The sequence below is a fragment of the Saccostrea echinata genome, unplaced genomic scaffold (genome assembly GCF_033153115.1).
Source record: "Saccostrea echinata isolate AGI-Se365-2 ecotype Australia unplaced genomic scaffold, CSIRO_AGI_Sech_v1 ptg000009l, whole genome shotgun sequence".
In the NCBI taxonomy this organism is placed as follows: Eukaryota; Metazoa; Mollusca; class Bivalvia; order Ostreida; family Ostreidae; genus Saccostrea; species Saccostrea echinata.
This window is the reverse complement of record NW_026889758.1, coordinates 17,085,337-17,110,542: the sequence shown is the minus strand read 5'-3', so window position 1 is coordinate 17,110,542 and position 25,206 is coordinate 17,085,337. Positions and strand designations below refer to the sequence as shown.

Here is a 25,206-nt window from a genome sequence, read left to right as displayed (position 1 = left end):
AAGACAATAATTCAAAGAACACATGAGGTAGGATGCGCTTTAGTGAATAACCTCTTATATATACCTCGAATATAGAAATAACATAACCGGCCTTTATGTTTGTCGTTATTTTTAGCTTAAAATCAGAATTTGAAAAAAGTAAATTGGAGGAACCCCATTTTCGTGAATGACACAGGTTTACATTATCAGATGCACTTTCAGACTTTGAAATTTCATAGCACAACAGGATATAATGGTCGAAAGGAAAAAATAAGGAAAATAACACCGTAAAAGGTGACAAAATCTAAAAAAACAAACAAACAAACAAAATTAATCTTTTCTAACGAAAAAAAAAACCGAACATTTAATAAGGAATTTCCGGTGGGGAAAAAGACTGATATAGTACTTGAAAAAGAAAAGAATATTTTCAATTATTTTTTAACATTTAAATTAATCACTAAATACTTGATGATATTACGTCAATTCAAATGAATCTGATGCATAAGATACAGATCGCCCACTAACGAGATGACAATTAAGTAGTGGTGCACTTTTCCGCAAAAACCCAACAAGTCATTACGGATTTCAGTTCGGTTTGATTTTGAATTTGTTTGAAGTAGGCTATGATCTACCTCAGCCACTGGAATTCTTAATGTTTAATTTCGTCATAGTCCATTAGCACACGCCATAGGTGGGTAATGTTTACATCACAGCGCCGAGATGATGAAGATTATTAGAGAACTTCCATATTAATTCAGTCTATCACTCACCCTTAATTAAACACACAACGCCATTTGAGCAAAAATGGCGGATTTATGCAGATACGATTTGCTTCTGCATAATTGCAGGGAAAATACCTAATCTGACTTTCATCAGACCCGTTATTGCCAATTTCTTGTTTGCACAGATAAGTTTGTTTTAACAAAACTGTCATCGGCGATGTTTAGTTAATGGAACAAATCAATTTTCAATGATCAAATTATGCTCAGTCAACATTGGCGCGGTAAATAAGATTAGGGGCCTAAGGGTGTTTTGGGAATAATAAACCAGCAATTTTCATCTAATATCACCCAACTTCCCGATTTATGCTCGGCAGGTGAAGAGTTTGATCAAAGTCTAAAATGTAATGAATATTTAATTTGTAAATGATTAAAATTAAAGTAATAGCTTGATGACGCTGTATGATTCTCTCAAAAGCTGACGATTTATACCTCATGTAATTTTTATCAAAATTTATTTTGTATACCCCTGCTGTCCACTCTTATAATACACTCAAAGCAATCTATCCAGTACCTATTTTATCAATACAAAGCCATTCAACACGTTTTTTTGATTATTCAAAATATGAAGAACACGGAAATATGATTAGATGGAGTTAAGAATTTACATCTTTTATTTCATCTTTGATATAATTATTTAAAAAAAAAAATATTACCTATGCATCATTTTGAGTATCGTAATATCGGGAAACATAAAGCTCTATCAAATGACGATGAAAGTCAACATACCTATCATGATCATTTAAAGAGTAATTAAGTAAAAAAAAAACTTCATATTTTCTATTACATTCAATCAATTAGGTTAATTTTTATCATTTGAAAAAGTACATTAAATTTGGAACATTTTGTATGTAAAAATAAAGTTTAGCTGTGTCTTAATTTGATGATCACGCTGAAAATAGGCATTAGAAATTAATTCTCATAGAAAAACATTTGTAGAAGAATTAATTGTGATATATGCTGTAAACGATTTGAGCCATGAACAGTTCTTAGTAAAAGCTTTATTTCAAATTTGATAACATAGGAAAATGACGTGTATTTTAAAAAGATAGAGAGAAACTATTTGCTTTAACCCGTCAATAACACCCTTTTTTAAAGTGGAATAATTAAAAAAAAATTAATTTTGTTTTCTCTTTATGCCATTTTTTATACAGAAAAGAAAGGAAAAAACAGTCTTTCACTGACAGGCATGCAAACTGTTTCGAACAGTTTAAATCTTTTGTATCAAGTTTCTTTGTTCTTGTGTTGTTTCTCTTTGTTAATCGTTTGTCTGTTATTTTTATTCTTTGTCTTGATAAGATCTGCCCCCTCTGCATTAACACTTGTGTACTACATGTATTGTCCAAATTGCAAATTGTTCAATGACCAATAGAAGAAAAAAAGCTTGAAGATATATATATATATACATACATATATGCAAATATGACAAATAAAAAGTAGTGGTGGTAAAGAACTATGACAATTTAAATTCTTCCTAATGTTTGGCCTTTTCAAACTGTCCCTCGCGTTCTGTTCATATCTTTGGCAAGTGTATTAAAGTCTCTGTATATTAGTCTTTATTTCTATTTTATAAAGTCTCTGTATATTAGTCTTTATTGCAGCCCGGAGGACCGGGCTGCTCTATACATATAAGTTTAAGTGTTGGTATATGGGGATTGAGGTGGGAGAAGTTATTCAGAATTAAAGGTTTTCTAAACATTAAAAAGATTGTTAATCAGAATGTTCTTTCCCTTTATAAATTACGAGATACACAATATATTTACTTCCATAAAGTGAATCTGTAAAAATATATATGTTTTTCATATTTAATATATAAAGTTGCTTATCATTTACTATCGAAAAAACGACAGGTCCCTTTTTTTAGAACATCGAATTTTACTTATCGCATAAAAACTTAAAAAAGTACTTTACACAGTTCGTGTTTTATATTCTTTAAGTGAAAGACATTTTTGGAAATAGGTGATGCATGTGTCTGGTTTCAAATTATATTTTATGCAGCCAACATTTACTTGAGGAATTGATAAAGTTTAAAAGGGTATTGTTTTTGTTCGATTTTCATCCGACTATAAGTTTTCAAAATATTCTCGACTATCGTCTCCATCATTTAGACGCATGTCTTTTTCACACATATCGAAGCGGTTTGATGATCAAGACTCATTTCCATTGTGTACTTTATTTATTTCCCGGGCGACAATTGATGGTTACATCAATGTTTTCTTGTTTCTATTGTGTAAAGTCTCTGTATTAGTATCCATTTATTCTCTATATTTTTTCTGTTTTTATTGTGTTAAAATCTCTGTACGTTAGTGTCTATTTTATTGTGTTAAACTCAATCTATATTTATCCCTATTTCTATTGTATAAGATTTTTTCTGTATTAGTTAACTAAATTCCATATTTGTTGAAGTTAATTCTCATTGTATTAGTGTACATTTAATAATTTGTTATCATGCATCATATGCGACGGTTCGTCTTGTGCTTCTTTCTATGTTTTTGCCACGAAAGTAACGTTATCCTGACATTTCTATCTAATTCTACAAAAGTTTGAGCCAGACAACATTTAAAAGGACGAAGAGTTTCGACTCAAAAGTAAGAAAAATGTCTGTTCGATAAAAGGTATCTGATTTAAATTTTATGAATCTATTTGATTCTTAACTCTTAGAAACAATTTCAAAGCTCCATGTTTAAGACTATCTGCTCCATGTTTAAGACTATATTGCTCTATTTCTGACTTAATCGGACTAGACTATGTCCACCGTGATGATGATGAATTAATTATAAGCAGCGATTAATTGTATATCGTTAAAAATGAGTGTTCTATTCGTAAATTAAGAAGATAGACTTAATTACTTTGTACTATATGGGCCATTATTGACATATATTATTCATTGTCTGTGGAGTTTTAAGGGGGCATTCATAGTTTAATGAGAAGCTAGTAAATAGGGAGCTGTAAGCGAATAAGGTTTCTATGATCTTTTTCCCCTTTCTGTTCTCATTTGTAAAGTCTGGTGTAATAAAATCTGCTAATTTTAATGGACTTTATTTGGAAAATTAATAGATAATAATAGCATAAAAGATATCTACTACCTTTGTAATAAAAAAAAATTAAACATGCCAGTTTGCAAATGATAAACGTTTTGTGGAATGTTTCCATCTATAATCAGTCATGTTTTACTATCGAAACATTTAATAAAGAAATTAACCCTTTACTAAATGTTTTAATGCATACATGTGTCTCTTGGTGTAATGTTTAGGATTTCCTGAGGAAATTCTACATCGGCCGTTTGGAGAAGACTTTTTGTCAAAAATGTCAAATTGAATACCACAAAGTATAACTGGGACCAATCCAAAACAAGACGATAATTTCCCGCGAGAACCGATTCATAAAATTTGCATTATTTTGCTTTTAGTCTCATTTAAGTACGGGTATTTACGATTTCGTTCAATTTGTGTAATTACTAGCAGATCAAGTGAGAAACTAGAGTGCTTAAAGAATCGTTAAAGTAAACAGAATCTACCGCCATAATTAACACGGAAAATGTAGGAAGCTATTAGTTAAAATGCATATTTCATAGCGCTCTTTTGAAAGGATATAGTGAATTCAATTTGGAAATTGGATTGAATTTCAAGCACGTGCAAACCGTACATTATTATATCAATACTGTAATTAAAAGAGCTGGAAATTGAAGGCAATTAAAAGTCACTTTAATTAATTCTTGTGGAGTGCTTGTATTAATATTTGACCTTCAATAAAGGAATTGTTTCTGGTGACTGGATTTCAAAACATATCACAGACAGAATATCTAAAAAAAAAATGTAAACACAAAGTAATTATCTTAGAAAATCGTGAAAAATAGGCGGAAATTCAAAAAAAAATCCTCGCTTTTCAAAAGTTGTATTAAGTTTCCAATTAATTCTTTTTTCATGTCACTGATAAATTAAATACTATAGCTTTTCTTATTTAGAGACGACGGTGTGTATCATCTGTATTTGAATTACACTTGAATCACTTTTAATATATACACGTATATATTTTTTAATCTTTGCTAGAGAAAAAAGGGTGAAGATAACGAACAGCGATGGATCTCAGAATTCTTTAAAACAATACAAATTAGTTAACAGGGCATAAAACACGGACATCTGGAAACTCCAAAGGTGGGACCAATTGCCTTGGAGGAGAAAGCATCCCAGGGCGACCAGTTACCTTCAGCCTTATGTATTGATCAGCTAGACGGAATCATCCATTGTCAAAGTTAGCAGGGATAGCAATTTGTAACTGATTACTCATAATTGATTAGAAAATTTAAAATCGGTTAGTCGAAAAAAATGAAATAAACGCAAATTTTAACGCAATTTTCTTCAAATTCATTTAAAAAAAATCTGCATTAACGTACTTAAGTATGCGTTTTCATATATATTTATTTAAGCTTATTTGACTTTAATTATGACTTAGTTCTGATAACAGTGACAACGCAGAATGAATTTGTGTAACATCCATTCTGGAAATTTTTTAATGTCGCTGATTTCTCAGGCATGTTGCATGCTTTTCTTAATTTTTTCTCTTACCTATTGTAGTATTGAAATTATATATATATATATATATATATATATATATATATATATATATATATATATATATATATATATATATATATATATATATATATATATATATATATATCTTGTTAAGCACAAACAGAATGTGTCTAACCTCTAACGTCTTTTTACTATTCCTGTGTATATATGTCAAGAAAATGTATATGGGTACAGCCCACTAATTGTTTTCCCATAGGCGGCAATGTTTACGTTTCTTCACATAGCAAAGTCCCTAATTTTCGTTCAGCATTGAGTGACCCCTCAAATCAAAGCACATCAAGTTGTCTTTCCTTGGTTAAAATCTCGAGGTGGCATGTCAGATTCGTTTTCCGGCAAAATGCGTCTGTCTGCGTTAACCTCTGAAAGTGAAAGTAGGGGATTTCAAGACTTCTGACTGGTGTTATAATACATAAAATAATTCTGCTGATCTTCTTGATAAATTACATCTGCCAAGCTTTTTTGAAAGGGAACATACTCCTTATCAACAAGTATGAGGCTCAGTTTAATACCTTATCACATTTTTTTTAATTCAGGTCTGCAAATTAAGGAACTTGTAATTTTATCTGCACTACTTTCTTCTCCTACCGATTCTAAAAATAGTTAGAGGTATGTGCCCATATTTTGATACGATTAAACTGTAAATCGGTGGGAACGACACACGGTTAACCTATTAGCAATTCTGTATTCAATTAAATTAGGATAAAATCAATGATTCAACAATTTGTATGAAACTTGTCAGTCAAAATACAACACAATGATAGGTTCTATTTGAAAACAAGTTCATTATAACTCATAGAATTTTTGAAATACACTCTTTAAACGAGGTTGTTGAAATCCCTGTGACATCAACTTTTTTGTCAGTAGGCTACCTCAGTTTATAAATTTGATCGTACTCAGAACAATACTTACGTAACTGGTATTTGAAAGCTGGTAACAAATAAAATTCCTGTTTTGATCATTTATTTAGAAGACGTCATGAATAAAATTGGAGTTATTTATCTTGCGTTTCCTGGCACACAAAGGTAAAATTTCTCTTGACAAAGAGCAACTTTGTTTTATATTTGTTTAGTTTTCTGTAAGGAACCCCCCCCCCCCCCGAAACTTAAATTATCAAGTATTAAAGGTCAGGATATACCTGTTATAATTACTTGTCGTGTTTTGGCAGTAAATTATTTTTATAATAACATCCAAGCTATAAAAAAAAGCAACCACCGGTATAGCAAACACCGGTACAGCAATGACATTTGAATGCAATACATGTTTTCCAAAATATCATTTTATCGCAATGAATTCCTTAGTTAAAGTTCGTTCACTAATAAATACGTTTAAATCCTAATATTTCTAGAGGTGGTCAGGATTCTAGGGAAGTCCGTCCTGAATCTCGGTGACTCAATATATACGTAACACCTCTCAATTTTTTTTGTGTATGGCAGCTATATGCTATACTTCATTAATCAGTTAATGCTTGGAACTACAGTGCTGTATAACTATCAAATGACTTAACATAGTCAAGGGAATATATGTTAAGTAGAGTAATATTATTCTTGTGTAATATGTAATGCATTAATGTTTAAAGATCTTTCTTGATTTATCTAACGATTCATTCAATGCTCTTTTTATAATGTGGCAAGAAATAAATAGTAACTAAAACACGTATCTAGTCCAAACGCAGATATGAATGACTTCTGCAGGATACTTCTCATCAATAAATGATATCATTTTGGTTTTGCTTGATAGCGTTTACGTTAATTCTAAAGTTTTATTATTCAGCTTTTATTAACATTATCACGATTGTGCTTTTTAGATATATTTTGACTTCTGTTCATGTATAGTTTTTGAGGAGGATATTTTGAGTTATCAATGTTATACTACATTAATTATATAGAATTAAGTGAATTCACAAAGATACCAGACAGATTCTTATGTTTTTATTTACAGCTGGTAAAAGTTACATCATGGTTGATATGTTAAAGAATTTTTAAAAAATGAAGTTTTATTAAATTATTTTTGGACTCTAAATACGACAGATCAGTAAAGTTATTAATAGCAAAAAAACTCTGGAAAAAATGTATAAAAAAAAAAAAATAAATAAATAAGAATAATTAAAAAATATAGGAGAAGAGTGAAAGAGAAATATTTCGAAAGCCAAGTATGATTTAGATTGGGAAGTATAATAGTATTTTGTAAACAACATTTCACAATTCAGGTAAGTGTTAGTTATTTTCTAAGTAAGTATTTTCCCCAGAGAGATGGTAGAGGTATATGGTTTATAAACATTAAAACTATAAAAATCGATTAGTTTTGTGTTATTATTCATGTGAATCCTATCTCTAGCGATTAGATGTGATTGCTTTAAAATTCTACTTACCTCTGGCACTAGGATTTGCATTATGATGTATGAATTAATTATCAAGCCATTGTTTATTCCCTTTGATTTCTCATCATTTCTACAGTTTGAAACCATCTTGGTGGATCGTCCTATGTTCATCACCTTTTATCTCTTGCCTTTTACGATTTAATTCAACTTGTATTCCCGTAATTACTTCTCAAATGTCAATCCCATGTTTGTTATCAAAAAGAACATCTTTGATGTTTCACATTTTAAAATTTCAATATTGCAATGAATACAAATGGCTTAAAGCGTTTAATAAGCAAAATGTAAGGTCTCTTCTTGGGGGATATAAATTTGAAAGGAATTTAAATCAACGGTGTCCATATTTATGGTGTGTGTTATTAATGATAGCGTTTATTGATATCAGGGGTTTGTATGTCGTGCATAGAAAATGAGAAGCATAATTTTAGAAAAATAGAATTAATTTTAGGAAAATAGAATTTATCTATGAAAGAGTTTATAAGATAAAATATTAAGCTTAGATTTAAAAAAAAAAATTATTTTAAGTGTATCTATATTTGCTTTGGTATCTAACTGTAATATACCTAAGGGATTCGTGCAATATGAAAGTTTCTTACTATCATATTTATGATGATTTCTAATGTACCAAAAAGGGCTCAAATATGCATTTTATGACTAATTGTTCAGCATTAAATTCTCACGATAGAGAGCTAATTCAAAATACTCATGTCACACACGTTTCTATTAAATATCAAAATCGGTTGCATTCAAAATAAATTTTAAAATATTCGTCATACTTGGCTCCCGGATAAAAATCCCTACCTCACGCGCAGACTTGAATCGATCCATCTTTTATTTTAAAATGCAGGAATTACCAGAAATAATCACCATTAACTATTTTCCTAGTACAATTGAAGAGTATTATCATTTCAGTAGTAATACGGAATTTGATTTTATCGCCGTGGTTAGCGGACAATTTGCTCGTCTGCCGCCAACGTCATAGCACGCGCCACGTGCCGACACACTATTCTCAGCTCGTGTCAGCCATCTGTGTACCTGTTCGCTAGCCATCCGTGACAGACCGGTATCCTTTTCATCTACCTGTAATGAAATGTACACGAGCTTCGGAGATCTCGTTGGAGACAATTTTTCATATTTGATCAAATTAATCATTGAAGAAAACAATATCAGGCAAATTTAATCACAGAGAACAAGTCCAGTAACAGTCACTTTAATTTATTTTTTTGGAATTACGCATTTATGAGCGTCACCTTTGTTTTGCAGTAACTTTCTGAACATTAAACTGCAGGATTATTCTCAGGAGATGTACAGAAATGGTACTTATTTAAACGGCCGTCTTAGTATTGTGAACTCTTAAATGAAACATATATATATATATATATATATATATATATATATATATATATATATATATATATATATATATATATATATATATATATATATATATATATATTACAGTACTGTGATTTATCTATTGAATAAAAGTGATATTCTCTCACACTGTGAAAGGATACCAAAGTGATTTTCTGTCACAGTATGAAAGGATATCAAAGTAAGTAAAAAATAATTCTGGCCCGTCAGAAGGTAGAAATAGTAACTTAAGTGACTTGATAGAGTAAAACTTCCAATTTCTTCTCAAATATGTTACTAAAATCCATGTTAAAAGACTTTCAATCTCACAACTGCTAAGATATGATGCCTCAACTGCTCAACTATGACGTCAAAGTCTATGACACTGTGTTAAGAAAAGATAGAGGCAAAGGGAAAATCAAAGAAAATGTAATACACAGAAAATTCAATGTTTGTAGTTGGATATGGCACTTATTTCATTCGTGAGACAGGGTTTTTTCAAAATATTTTCACTTGTGCTTCGCACTCGTGAAAATATAAAAAAAATAATCCGGTCCCACTCGTGAAATAAATTCCGTATCCAACTACAAAACATTGAATATCCTTTATATATTCTCATTTGTTTCTTTTAATAATAAGGAAATAATGACACTATTGCATTCATCGGAATTATTTTTTAAAGGAAATGTACTGCATGCAACGACAAAAACAACAAAGACCCATTCTTTCAGTTTATTCATTAATATAAACAATGCAATATAACATCCACAACATATATATATGCAAATAGTACCACACAGAAATAACTCATAAAAGATGAGATAAAACAAGTTTTAGGTAATGGACTATTCGGGTTTTAATTTTATCTTAAACTTATGGAAAAAAAAGAATAAGTAGTAGGGACAGTCCTTTTGTAAATATCAGATTCTGAATGCATTTAGTCATTTTGATCACAGTATATAAAGGTATACATATATACATGCACCAGTTTATGATTTAAATCGAAGGTTAAGAAAGTCGAAAATTCATTTAGTGTGGAAAATAACAATAAATGGTTAAGCATACATGTATAAACTTTCAATATTATTGAAGCATACATTTTTCTTAAACAAAAAATACCATGTCTCCAGATTTCTTGTAATCTACAGACTTCCCACTCCGGGAAATCCTTTTTATTCACACGTTACCATTTTTATTGAAAGAAAAGCAATGCCAATATATATATATATATATATATATATATATATATATATATATATATATATATATATATATATATATATATATATATATATATATATGAATGTAATAAAACTAATTTGATAAAGGATTTCAGACATTGTACAATGGGACTCACGACAAAATATGGATATTTAAGAGTCCTTCTTAGATTCCACTGGATTTTCATTGTCCTTAAATTCACACTCGTCACATTTTCTTGATGCTAGCATTTTGCAAGAGAAATTATGCAGTGCATCATGGGCTTCTGAAAAGAAATGCCGGGTCGGGAATTAATTTCAAAATTATAACTGAAATAGATGTAATAAAGAAGAAGAAATAAATTTCAATTGATTGATGAGCAGAATGAGATGTGTTTAAAATCTTACCTTTTAATTTTTGTTGTAAGGAAAATCTTACTTGTCTCTCTTGTTCGAGTTCATTTGTCAAAGCCTCTATTTAATTAATAACAATGATTATTGACTTTTTTCTTTAAAAGAAAAATAAATTGTACTGAAATAAGTTCTAAAAATCTTTTCGATGTATACAAACTTAATAAGATTTAATTAATAATAGATGATTATTCAGAAATGCGTTTAAACATATGATTTGAAACCCTTGATAAAAACTGTACCTTTCAGAGCTTGGATTTCCTTCTCCATTTGCTTCCTTATTTCCATTTCAGCTTGAACTTCTCTTTGAATTTCCTCTGTAGAAAAGAATAATTGTTATATCATAGCAAACTACTGGCTGCTATATATAGTATACACTAATATATTATTCTATTAGAACGAATGCAAAATCTTACCTTTCGTCATTTCTGTGGCAGACGCTAGCAGGGATGGGGATTCTCTGTTGCAAGTTGCCAGCACTGAAATTAAAAAGAATAGTTAAAAAAAGATAATTAATATATTATTTGAATTTTTTAAATAAAATTTAAAATTAAACTTACTAGGATCTACGTTGATTGTACCAATGTGTTGGCTTTCTTCATTATTGTCCACTCCTTTCTGAAATCAAAAGAATAGTATACACATATAATACCACACACGATGAAGGATGCTGGCTTTTTTCATGAAATAAGAAAATATTTAGACCCCCAAGCAGGTACCATATTTTATGTATCTAACGAGGCACGAATTTTGATATTTGTTCCTTTTATTGTATAGAGAATGCATACAGACGACTTGAATCATTCATCAATAACCCACCACGCGACGCTTAACATCAGCGGCAATCAAAAGACACATTGTAAATAGGATCCTCAAATTTTTTGTGTGAATGTCATTAAATGCGACTGTTCATTGATATTGGACCTTCTTAAACGCGCGCAAATCTGTTATGCACCGGTTCTTAAATCAAAGAAGAAAATTAGTGCATTATGTATTAAAAACGACATGTGGCTGAATCACAACTAAGAGCAAAATTTCCTTCTCAGCTTTTGATGTTATTTTAAAGAACCTGAATTATTTACAGTTTTTCTTTTTAAAAAAATAAAGGTTTCTTTAACAGTGATAATGCGTTGAAAATTTATGAGAAAGGACGCCGCGTGACTTTGAACATTTTATCACTCTACTCAAATGCTTAATTTATGCTAAAATTTAATTGCTTTTCTGCATTGCTGATCACTAAAAATTCAATAAAAGTTCGGTTTTCAATATATGTAATGTAAAATTATAATTTGGTTTAAAATGAAATAATAGTAAAATAAATATACAAAAAATTACTTTCTAAAAAGGTCAAAGTTTGTTATAAATTATCTTGTTAAGAATTTTACCATTGTATCAGTTTTAGAGATGACCTCTCCCTGGGTGTTAATGTTCTTTAAGTTTAAAACGTTCTTTTCTTGGATATCTTCTTTCTTTTCCTCGTCCCCCAGCTTTTTGAGATTTGTTTCGTCCCCATTAGACTCGCCATTTACAAGGTCTGTGATATTAATTTCTTCACTCTCATCCTCCGAGTCATTTGAATCAGTTCTGGGTGAATTTACAGAGTCTTTCCGTGAATTCTGATTGACTAGTCGGAAAGCTGAGAATCTTTCATTCGAGTCATCGTAACGAGGACTATTTCCAGCCGACGATGACGACTCGTCGTCGTTGTAATTCTCTTCCTTTCTTCTAGTTATGTTGCCTTTGAAAGCCATCATCGACTCACGAAAATCATTTCGAAAACTCTGTACAAAAGGGTTGTTCCATAAAAGGTTGTAGGTTGGAAACATGCCGTGAAGAGCAGGCCAGGACGGCGGCCGAATGGGAGAGGCTTTGTTTACATCTGTCATACATTCCTTACCAAATGGTAGAGCAAACGTAGTGGATGGAGATTGGTTAACCGGTGAAAATTGAAAAGATTTCCTCTGTTGGGATAGGAGACTGAAGGGTGGATACGGGGATTGAAAAACTTCTTTTTGGATGTCTAAGTCAACAGAAGACAACTTTGGTTTTTTGTGTTGGTCGTCTCCACGCGCACTGTATGTTGGGCTAGACTCAGTAGAAAGAATTCTTTTCCTACTTCCGCCATTAAACATGGCCTTTACATCTTCCCATGCATGGACAATTCCTTCATCAGATGTACTATAAAGCTTCAAATGCCTCCTCCAAGAATTGAAATTAGCTGCATCTGGATGGCTATACTTTGCCTCTTGTGTGCGATGAAAGTGGAATATAAATTTATTGGGAGAAAAGTACATATTGCAAATTTTGCATTTAATGCATTTTGCCCTGGAGCTATTATAACGAGAAGGTTCAAAGTAGCCCTCGCATCCCCATCCACACTCATGTTTTACATGAAAAGAAAAGTTTTCGGGGAGCTTGGGAGGGAGGTTTTCTTCTAGAAAAGACTTGACTAATCTCTCAGCTTCTCGCATTGTAATCATTCCACAACGGCGGGAAGATATTGGCATTGCTCCTGCTCGCCTCAATATTTCGAGTTGTACTGGTGTACATTGGACACACGTTATACCGAGCGCGACCCTTCTATTGTGGATTTCGTTGTAACTGTACTGTTTCAGCAGAGTGTTGGAGATCTGTGCCAGACACAGCCTCTCTTTTCCGTCAATGTACAGGCTGACAATGGGGACTCCGTGAAGAAGAACGGTGGACACTTGATTTGGTCGTGCAACATATGATCCAGATGTAGCGTATGTTGGCTGTCTATCTGAGGATGGTGGTTTACTTGATTCTATGGGACTTGCAGTTGTTAGATCTTTTGGAACATCGGTAATTAAAGGTGAGGACTCAACAAAAGATTTACTACTATCGTTCTGAAAATCAAAAGAAAAATAATTCAATATTTCATTTGTAGATGCAGAAATTATATAAATAAAAAATAAATAAGAATTCACATCCATTTTAGGAAATATTTTTTAAAGAACTTTAATTATAAACCCAGTGAAAATAATACAAGTATTACTTAATAAAATTGTTTTTGAAATAAAAAGTCTTTTTATTATTTATATTTTGTTAATTTTATTTCTTTATTTTCTTATTTATCTATTTTGTGAAATTCTTAATACTTTAAAATTACATACAGTCATTTAAATGATTAACAAAAAGTATTATTATTAGGTTTTGAAATAACTATTTGCAAGTAAGGAAAGACTTTAAAGTTTCTTATTGAATAAAAATCGGATTCATTGAAGACTTTCTCTATTTTTTTTTAAAAAAAAAACAAAATTGTAAGAAAAGAAATTCAAATTAATTGCTATGGATTTTTTATATCAATATTTAACAGCAAAAATGCCTAAGTAAAAACAAATAATTTTTCTATGACTTACCAACATTTTACTTGTTTACAATTTTACTATCCAAAAAGTATCACTCATTGCCAGATAAGATATTTACATAAAAGTCTATGGAGAATTTCACAGTTATTGTAGGTCGACACCTTACACTTATTTAGAAGTCACGGCAATAGACAAAAGTGGGAACATTTATATCACTCCTTCAGAGTGAAATCAATAAAGAGACAGGCTTAATTTAACCAAGCATATGGCAAACGCTGTTGTTGTCAATTATAATAACCCACTAGATCATTGTAATATTCAATGAACAATCCATCGACCGTTAGAGGTAAAGGGGCGGGGCGTGGGCGGGTACTTCAGATTCATTGGCTACGAAAATCTATCATCTGTTTCTCTGAAGACAAATTTAAATTAACGGTTGCAATAAATGATTGCAACACGCAATGAAGTTTCTTCTTCCTTTTCCTTATTTAAATTGCATTTTTGAATAAAATCAAATAAAGAAAGGCGATATTATTTTCAGATATGTATGATGCTTTTTTAGGATAAAAAAGGGAATTATTTCATTCTGTGAATGGTTTTGGAATTCAATGGATTTGACCTAAGAAATTCACGGTAAATTCCTTTATTGATAGGAAAAATTCAAAGCAAATATTGAATGTTTTTGCTCTTCCTGTGGCGAAACAGATCAACAAAATATAAATGGACAAAATAAAAGTTGTGTAGTATACCTATTGAAAAACTTTAACACTGTATGTTGGATAAATAAATAATGGATTGAAAAAAACGTATTTCTAATGATAGTTGATGTGTAAAACAGAAATTCTCTTGACTACATTAAAATTTCATTTTAAATATGTGATCAGAAAATTGAGACTGGTGTCTGGGATGATTTTAATGTTGCTTATAAATTGGAATTGTTCAAATGCTTTACTATTATTATTTTTTGTAGTTGTAGAAGAATTTATGCTATTTGGTATTATTTGTCACTCGTAAAAGTAACAGATTTCTGATCTCCGGATTTCAAATTTTATCAGGAAGGTATTCTTAAAGCTCTAAAAGTTAATTTTTTACAGGTTTGTAAACCTTAAACTTGAATATATAAAAGTGTTTAGCGTAAAGTTAAAAAACACAGTTGATTCTCACAAGAAGTTTTTCTTTTATATATATATATATATATATATATATATATATATATATATATATATATATATATATATATATATATATATATATATATATATATATATATATATATATATATATATATATATATGAAAAACAACATATAGAATATATAATAGTCAGTCATCAAGAAAATGTCTTACTGATTATTTGAATTTTAGAAAGAAGTGCTAACAATTTTGCATTTTATGTGTTTGGCAGTGTAACCTAATCGCATATTATACAAATATCAAATAAACTATTAAAAAATGACTTAAGGTTGCCCATCACTCAGGTTCTATTAATCAGTGATTATGTCACTTACGCAATTCAAATTTTGCCCAAATAAAGAATATTTATCGTCGCAGTTTTCTCTTTTAGAAAGATTATAAGAAAAGTCATATTTTGCAGGATCAATCACATTTTTTATGAATGTAAAAAAGGCAAACCATTGAAGCGATTTCTTCTTGAAGTCTTTCAACAAGTAGCTCTCAAGATACAGACTAAGTGAAAGTTATCCATGAATTTGAAAAAGATCAGTGTTTTTGGTAAAATGCTTCAAAGGTTGGTACCTTGAAAAAAGTATTTTTATACAATCGAATGAATTAAAAAAATTAATCAGACACACTTTGATATCAAATTAGTCTATTAGACACATTTGGAGATAATATAATTTATTTTGCAACTTTTTGTGTTTGTCGCTCATTTCTCCAAGGAGAAAATTTTAATTGCTTTTCTTTTATTTCGCCTAAAGGATTGAAAAATGTCTCAAATCATATTAATAAGCAAAAACTGTAGATCAAGAAGAAGATTTTAACATAATGTATATAAATTTGAACTATATTCGGTAAAGCCATATTTCTGTCCCCATAATGGTGAAATATCTCTTCACAACTATAGTATTGTATAAAAAAAAATCTGAATTAACAAAATATGTAATAAATTGGAAACAAATACATGTAATTGGCATCTTTGTCTATATGACGTCATAAACTATTTGGATTTTACCGATATTTCTAAGAGAGAGAAGGAAAGGAGTGGGGGGGGGGGGGGTAAATGAACAGTTTGTCCAATTATGACTATAATTTCAACAGTGCGTAAACTTGCAAATGTCTAGTTTAGAAAAATAATTAAAGATTTTATTTCGGGGGCAGAAATTGGCCGTTTTAGAATATAGTCTGTTTCAAGAGTTATCAGTTGTTTCTGAGGCACCACTCAAATATTCTTTTGAAATATCAAACATTTGTAGTAAATAACTATTTATAAATCCACTTTATTGGCACAAGTAGATAGCTTGCTGACATACAAAATCCTAAGATTTAGAAATGACTGATCTCAGATAAATCTATACTATTTTGGTTTAATAGAACAGATTTCAAGTTATTATTTTGAATTTGTCATTTGTAATGATTCTGTTCATTGTAGTTTCTTAATCCTAGTACAAAATGTCAAAATTCATTTTTTTAATTTTCCTAAATCAACCCTTCTCTTCTTCTTTGTTCATTATTCCTCTTTAAAATATATGCTTCAACTATTATTTTGATTCCAAATCATTAAAAAGCCGAAAGAATTAATCAATATCATATCTTTCATTAGCAATCATTTCTATTATTTTAAATAATTTATTTTTTTAGGCAGAATTCAAAGTCTCTCGAGGATGTCATGATGGAGACTTTTTTCCAGGAATTTGAAATCAAAGATCAGTGCAAATATTTGATTTAAAAATAGAAAAATAGCCAAAGATGTCCAAAATGGAATGAATTCAAAGCTAAATGGTTATTTGATATTTTGACTGTTGATATCCGATTACTTTTATGGTTTCTATAAAGTTAAATCATGTTTGATAACTTATTCTATGTTCTCTGAAAGTTTTGAACTTTTCAATTCAGTTTTTTACTTGCCTTTGCTAATCTTTCATTATTTATTTTTGCAAACAAAAAGTAGATATAGATATGTTAAAAGAAAGTCCAGAGTTCTTTTTGAGATAGATATGCAATATCTCTAAAGAAGTGTAATGTTGAAAGTGTCTATTAATTCTTTAGAAAACCATTTCCAGTGTTTTTACCATTCATAAATTGTACTTAAGGGGATGAAGGACACATGGTCACATGACTCTGTTTAACTACGTCATAGTCTCCGTTTATATAAGTGCAAAACTTGTATAGCATCAGTTCTTCTTTAATTTTTTGACAATTTTTTAACTTTAATTACCATCTTATATAAAAAAAAAAATAAAAAGTTTTAACATTCTTGTAAACATTAATAAATTATGAAAAAGATTGATCCACTCCTCTGTTTCCCTAAACTGCGCGTCCAACAAGTCGGTGACGTCATACACGATCTGTTAGTACAGCAAGATCATACTCGGTGAACACAGGGGCGGTATTATTATGCAAAAACAGGTCATAATGAGTATATGATGAAATATTTTGAGAAACGGGGAACACAAAAATTATTTTTGCTTGGCTGATGACGGAAATCTTATGTAGGTATATCTTATTTCGCTTATATAGCCTGCGTGTGACGTCATAGTTGATTTTTCCCGTACTCGAGAAATGTAACATGACCCGTTTTTGTCATGCTTATGTCCTCTTTAACGATGTCCTGTGAAATAATGAGGTCAGCTTCATCATTCGAAATTTTCACAGTTAATCAATAATTTGAAGGATTTGCTTTTCAACATAAATTTAAAAATATTGAATGATAGAAATTTGTAAATTACGTTTTTTTATTGTTTAAGTTGTCTTAAAAAGTGCGTAATTTTCCCTATCCAGATGCAGTGTGATAGACAAGACTTGCTTTTTCGAATTTTAAATCCTAGTTATACTCCGAAATATTTTAAAAGATGCATGTCCACTTTGATAATTTTTATATATGCTTTAAAAATTCCATTATGGACAGAGTATTGAGCCCGGAAACATGGAGAATTAAAACTCCACTTAGATACGGTAGGGCATAGTATTTGTCAATCAATATCTCCAGAATAAGGTAAGAAACCTAATGATATAACTACTTTAAGACATGTGGGACATACTTAATTAGAAATATACAAAATATGAAAAAAATTGAATGACAAGTATTTTTTCAGCCCAAGGTCCTTCTCCTCCTTAAAACATTGTTCAAAGATTCTTTTGATCTTCACTTGAGAAAATCATACATCGTTCAGAGTCATAAACTAAGATTACTGGCATGTAGCAGTATTGACAGCTACCACACACACACACACACACACACACACACACACACACACACATCTATTCACAAGTTTAAAACTAACAGCCGTTCAAAGTTTATTCACATGCTGAATTCCAAGTTGTTAGCATTTGCATTTTTTTTTTTTAAATTAAAGTATGATTTTATTTCAATTTAAATTTCACTAAACTTCGTTTGGTTTCTTTTGAGTTAATCATTTTAAAGCAATACGTATTAAAACCGCCATTTGCACTTGAACAATTTCACACAAATTATTTATAACATTTTTTTTTAAATCGAGACATGCTAAAGAAGTTTTTTTTTAATTAAATTGCAAAACTGGTTCTAAAATCCAAGTTTTTAATTTCAATCATATAATATATTCTTATTTAAATCAGAGTCTTATTTAAAATCAAAGTACATCATTTACATACTATTTCGGAATACATCGTGAAAGTTATTCATAATATCAATGACACCTGCTTCGCCTGAAGCGAGCTAATGACATCTATTGACAGTCTTAATTTTAACACAATACTTAATTAATGATTCTAAATATTTATCCTTTCGAAGAAAATGTAAACTTCGTTCAAACGTTTTATAAAATAATTTTCACGCCCTAAATTTTACAGCATAAAAATATTTTAGAAGCCAATGTCTGATATAATGCAGTAGAAGTGTCCTTTGAAGATGTGGCAGAGGTTGCCTTTGTTTTGATTTATTTCTAATAGTATGTCAATTTGTATTCTCTACCTATACTATATAAGTAATCTATCGTCACTAGACGGTGAAATTATGCCAATAAATTTTAAGCATTGGTGATTATTTCCTTTTTCTGCAGATTAAATGTCACGACGAGCTGAAAATTGATTATTTAGGCGATTACATAGCAAATTGTAAAGAATAGAATGTGAAGAAATAAAGATTCAATTCTATTTTAAGACATCGCTCTATTTTCTCGAGTGTGTTTTTTATGCTAAAAATGAACGTTTTTTCCCCGAACTTATAGTCGTTTGGTCTATATGCAAAATGGGCGTTTATGTCTTACAAAAGTAGGTAAAAAGCTGTTCAGAAGCCCTCAAATTTAATTTAACAAAGACAATGGGCAGGTAATACATAATTAAACATAAATGCAAAGGAAGGCGAGTTTCTGGTATAAGGCATTCATTGCTTTGAACATGTTTCTTTTAACATGTTTCTCTTGAATTTCTAAAATTGAAAGATACAGCAAATCATTAAAAAAAATGCCGTAGAATCGACTTAAAAGACACAGATATCTTAATCAAATTAATATGCATTGTTTGAATTATTATTTATATTTTTGTTCAATATTTTTGATATTTATAGTGCATAGACCATTATGGAACATTAGACAAAGAAGGAATATTCTGTTTCTAATGAACAGAATGATTTTCCAGACATCTGCTCGTTATTTTATTGCAGCTTTTTTAAAAAAATTAAATCAATTCAACCAACCGTAATATCAATCAAATTCAATATGATAAATTCAGATTTTCCAGGTAAGAAGAATTTCAATTATTATCGTCCTTTTGATCCTGTTTTTGCAGGAAAAGTTTGGGTGATATAACAATTTTTTTTCAATTAGGTCATCTGTCAATGATAATAGAGGGTAACCTGATTAACTTAATTGTAATGTTAAATATGATTGATTTTAATGAAAAATTCTAATTAACAGGTATGTATTATCGATTTTGAAAGTGGGGAGCCAGCTAGGGAAACGAATGACAACTTACTAATTTACCCAAAAAAGGTTTGACAAGCGAAAAAGGGGGGGGGTGTCCAAACTCGAAATTTCTATTTCGTAAGGGGGGGGGGGTTAGATTTCAACAACTTTCACAACCAAATTATATTCCTATATTACCACATAATCCCGCTTTGACTACACTGCAACAAAAAGTGGGGGAACACAAATTACTTTGAATTAGTTAGATCCTTTTTTTAATAAACACTGTATAAATATATACCTACTTGGCAATCTACATACGTCTTTTGTGAAAGAGTACCATTGATAAATTTTCCTCGATAAAAAGCAGTAAAATCTCTCAAAAAGACAATGAGGAGATAATACATATTTTAACACAGCCACTACCATGTTAAAAACAATTTGAAAATATTCAAATGTTATAAAATACCAAAATCAATAGCAGCAACACTTTATACAGCCATTTCTTACGCTAATCAAAGACCAGTCTATTGACATCAAAGACAACTGCCTCTGTAATAGGAATGGAACTCGCAAATTATCCCATCTTGTCATTGGTCATCTGCAAACTTACTTTGTCAAAAACCATTCTGTTTTAAGCACAAATATCCTGAAGGTTGATATTAAAAAGATGCTTAAATTCCTCACTGACATCATCTATGTAGTACATGTATCTGGAAATCAGATTTTCCCAAAATCTGTTGAATTTTCATGCATATAATAGTAACCGTACCCCATTTTTAGCAGGATTTTTTTTTAAAAATCTGCATAAAAAGAAGTCCCTTGCTGTGGCCTTCAATTTACATGTATCGATGACGTTTTATCAAGTTACAATATATATTTTCAAAGCTTGATTTGATATCTCACATAACTCGAAATAAAAGACACCACAGATTCTGACACATCTGCTTCATGTTTGGATATTTTACTTGAAATAGACATTGATGGCAAACTTACAACTTAACTTTATGATAAAAGTGATGACTTCAATTTTTCTATCGTCAACTTCCCAAGATTTGTGTAGCTATATACGATTATTACCTGCATATGGAGTTTATGTCTCTCAGTTGATTCGATACAAATTAGCCTATTATTCGCAGGAATAATTTCTTGACCGAGGCAGAATGCTGATGAATAAATTGATAATACAGGGGTATCTACAATGTAGAATAAAGTAAACATTTTCAAATTCAATGGTCGATACAATGACCTTGTTTGCAAATACAACCCATCGTTAAGTCACATATTGACAGACGTCTTTCATAGAAATTGGTAGACCATTATTTTCATACTGAGGTGACCACGCATTTCTCCGTTTACGCGATCGTGACAAAGGGCACCAGCGGATGTGACCTGTCAACAGGGAGTGCTTACACCTCCATGGCGCCTGATCACTCCTCTGATGTTTTCAGAGGTCTTTGTTTATGCTGCGCAAATTTGTATTGTGTCTTTGGATTTTTTTGCATGATTCTCGTCCTTTTTTCACATTCAATCCTAAGAAATTTTAGTTTGATATCAGTAATATCTAAGAGTTTTCAGACATATTCGGCGATATTATTGGAATATTCATATTAATTGCATTTTCAACAGTGAAATTATTTATTTATTGAATAAAAGTGATATTCTCTCACAGTGTGAAAGGATACCAAAGTGGTAAAAGTGGTATTCTGTCACAGTGTGAAAGGATATGAAAGTAAGAAAAGAAAATTCTGGCCTGTAATGAGATATATTAACTATAGTTACTTGATAGCGTCTGTAGTTCTTGATAGAGATTAAAACTGCCAATTGCTTCCAAAATAGATTGTTAAAATCCATATTGTTTTCAATCTCACACTAAGATTGCTTAGCTATGACATCTCAACTGCTCAACTATGACGTCACAGTCTATGACACGGTGTGAAGAAAAGACAGAGGCAAAGGGAAAATCAAAGAAAATGTAATAAACAGAAAAATCAATGTTTTGTAGTTGGAATGGAATTTATTTCACGAGTAGGACAGGATTTTTTTCATATTTTCACGAGTGCCAAGCACCAGGTAGAGTTTAGCACGATATATATATATATATATATATATATATATATATATATATATATATATATATATATATATATATATATATATATATATATATATATATATATATATATATATATATATATATATAATTCAGATGCGAACCAACTAACTGTTTTTTAAATGTCTTCACTGACACAATATCTGTATTTGCAAACTATATCTTTTATGACGGGAGCGTTCTACAAGTGAAATGCAAATGTCAAAATGAGTTATTTTAATATTGTTAAATAAACTCATTTATTAAGCAGATTAATTTTATAAGTGTTGAAGAAATCGCTCATTCTTGTGCCATCAATAAAATCTTCCGTTTTATCTGACAAGCGTAGTTTTATGTAAAGGTAAAAGAAGAACATGCCCTATATTTGGTTACATTTTAAGAAAGCGCATATGTAGAAATAAGTCCTATTGTCGAATTTGCACGTTTCTGCCATACTGAATTTCCCCAAACAAATTTTACAAAGAAATATTATTAGTTACACAGTCAGACTGGGAGGTAAAGACCTTTACAAGATTTGTTTAGAATTCAAAACCATATCAAATTCAATTCAAATACGACATTTTTCAAAGACCAAATTATTACAATAAAATATTATCACAGTTTAAGATATTAGCAATAAAATTTGACAAAAAATTTTTTAAAAAATTCATACATGTGACATATAACAATAGATTGTATATCAATTACATAAAATCAGTTTTTATGTTTTACTGATATTTATGTTGATGGAGAACTGACAGCTATTAAAAATTGTAGGATTCTTTTGACTTGTTTGGATGGAAGTGTTTGACACACTTGCACTTGAATTTAAGAGGAAGCCATCAAACAAATCATAAAGGAAAATTCCTTCAATGTATTCTGCATCATGAGAAGACTTAGGTACAAGACCAGTTACTGAATATGGCTGTGCAATGGGTCCAGGTAGGTCGAGTTCTGCTCCAGCAGCAGAGGGTGAAGCCACGGTTTTAGGAACAGGTAAGGCTTCCTCTCCAGTAGTAAAGAGAAGGGTCGCAACTGTAGGGGGAGATAGGGCAAGTTGTTCACTCAGACCTGGCAACATGTCTTCAGAGTCTGATTATCAACTTCTCATCTTCCTCAAACCTCTGGTATACAGTGAGAGATTGGAAAATTGATTTATTGATTGTTTGTTGTCTAACGTCTCTCTCGAGAATTTTTCACCTATATGGAGACGCCACCACTTGCCGGCCGGTGGAGGGCTACAAATTTTGACCTATACTCGGCACTCAGGGCCATTGAGCAGTGAGGGATCTTTTTCTTGCCAGGACCTACTGAGACTCGGGACCTCGGTTTATACGGTCTCATCCGAAGGACCGGTCTCCAGGTCCCGCAGTGGGATTCGAACCGGCGACGTGAGGATCAACTCCTTACTTCGCGACTCTAGAGAAGACGCTCTAACCACTGCGCCACGTTGGAAAATTGAAAATTGGTATATACTTCTATTTGACCGGGCAGCTTGCATACCTTAACCATATCCAACCCCCACCCCTTTGACGATTTTTCAATTTAAATCTTATTAGGGATATATTTTAGGGTTGATATATTATTATTACTGCTGAGGTTAAGTGACATTGTATTTTGCAAAAACAAAAAAGTCTAAAAGATATAAAAAGTATTTTACTATGAAATTAAAAATAGTCAATGTAGGATTCAGGACAAAAAAGTAGAAATAGACGATGTGGGATTCAGGACAAAAAAAGTAAAAATATACAAAGTATGATTTAGGACAAAACAGATTTCTCGTGTATTCCTGTGAATTTTAGCTTTTGCACATTTCGGGGATGCAAAAACTTGGATTAGCTTCTGCAAATGCCTCGTTCATCGAAAATACATCTATTTTCTAAATGGCACATAATTACAATAAACTTCACATGCTTTTATTTATGTATAGATATTATAAACAGCAATGTTTATGTGAATCGTTTACACAAGGAGTTTAGCAATTCATTGATAGAAAAAAAATCTCCAAAATCACACAGTTCATATTTTGGCATCAATAATAGTGGTTTCTTTTTTCTTAAGCTATTTTATTTTTGCAAAATGTTTTATTTAACTTCATAATAAGATAACAACCAATACTTTACTTGCAGTATATTGTAATTTTCATTGCTTAAAATCTTTATTATCGAAAGTGACTTAGTTTTTTCTTTTTAATATTATGCGCTTAAATGCAATGTATGAATGAAAAAGGTGAAGATAAAGAAAATCGATCTCAGAAAATCTAAAAATAATACAATTCTGTGAAGAGGGTAAAAACACGGTCCCCTGGAAATTCAAAAGGTGTGATCAGGTGTATAGGAGGAGTAAGCATCCCCCGTTGACCGGTCATACCCGCTCGAGCTCTATGTATTGATCAGGTAGACGGAACATTCCGTGGCCAAATTCAGTTTAAGAACAAAGACCTAACAATTGGTATGAAACAAGTGGGCCAAAATACGACCAAATGTTAATTTATATTTCCTAACAAGGTCATCATAACGACCATACAATTTATGAAAGCTGCCTTTTCACGAATTGTTGATATCCCTGTAACATCAACTTATCTTTCAGTAGCCTGCCTGGTTTAAAAATTGATCGAACTTGGCGTTTGGAGGTATGCAGGTGATAGCGGGATATCACTACATAAATAAGGAAAGTTGACGATGGAAAAGTTGAAGTCATCTCGTTTGTTATACAATTTTGTTGTTAGTTGGCCCTTATCGTCTTTAGTAAAAAAAAAAAAGAAACACCCAAATAAAAAACAGATGTAGTGTTCTCTGTAATGTTTTTTATTTCAAGTTCAAGAACATGCTCCGATTTCGATGGGCACTTATTGTACTCCTTTATTCGCCGACCTGTTTATATTCCTATGAAGCAGAATTTATTCAAAAACTTCATGAAAAGAACAAAACACTTGCTTTGGCCTTCAACTCGACATTTAGGTATACCGACGACGTATTATCAATTAACAAATTTAAAGTTATTTCCATTCAGATTTCGACACGATATATCCCAGTGA

General features: G+C 30.8%; 2 protein-coding genes across 2 annotated transcripts in view; both read right to left on the bottom strand.

The window, feature by feature from the left end:
- LOC133181902 (large ribosomal subunit protein uL22-like) overlaps positions 1-13,283 on the bottom strand; it is a 110,971-nt gene extending 97,688 nt beyond the window's left edge. The window contains exon 1 of the mRNA XM_061316555.1: positions 13,280-13,283. The gene's annotated coding sequence lies outside the window, so the exon portion shown is untranslated. The remainder of the gene's footprint in view (positions 1-13,279) is intronic.
- Positions 10,404-14,260, bottom strand: LOC133181904 (SKI family transcriptional corepressor 1 homolog-B-like). Its single transcript, XM_061316559.1, has 7 exons — positions 14,071-14,260; positions 12,076-13,557; positions 11,251-11,308; positions 11,107-11,169; positions 10,933-11,007; positions 10,688-10,753; positions 10,404-10,566 (listed from the first exon to the last, which is right to left on the bottom strand). The coding sequence occupies exons 1-7, from the start codon at positions 14,074-14,076 to the stop codon at positions 10,454-10,456; spliced, it is 1,863 nt and encodes a 620-aa protein (XP_061172543.1). The 5' UTR covers positions 14,077-14,260; the 3' UTR covers positions 10,404-10,453.
- Between the last annotated feature and the right edge of the window lie 10,946 nt (positions 14,261-25,206).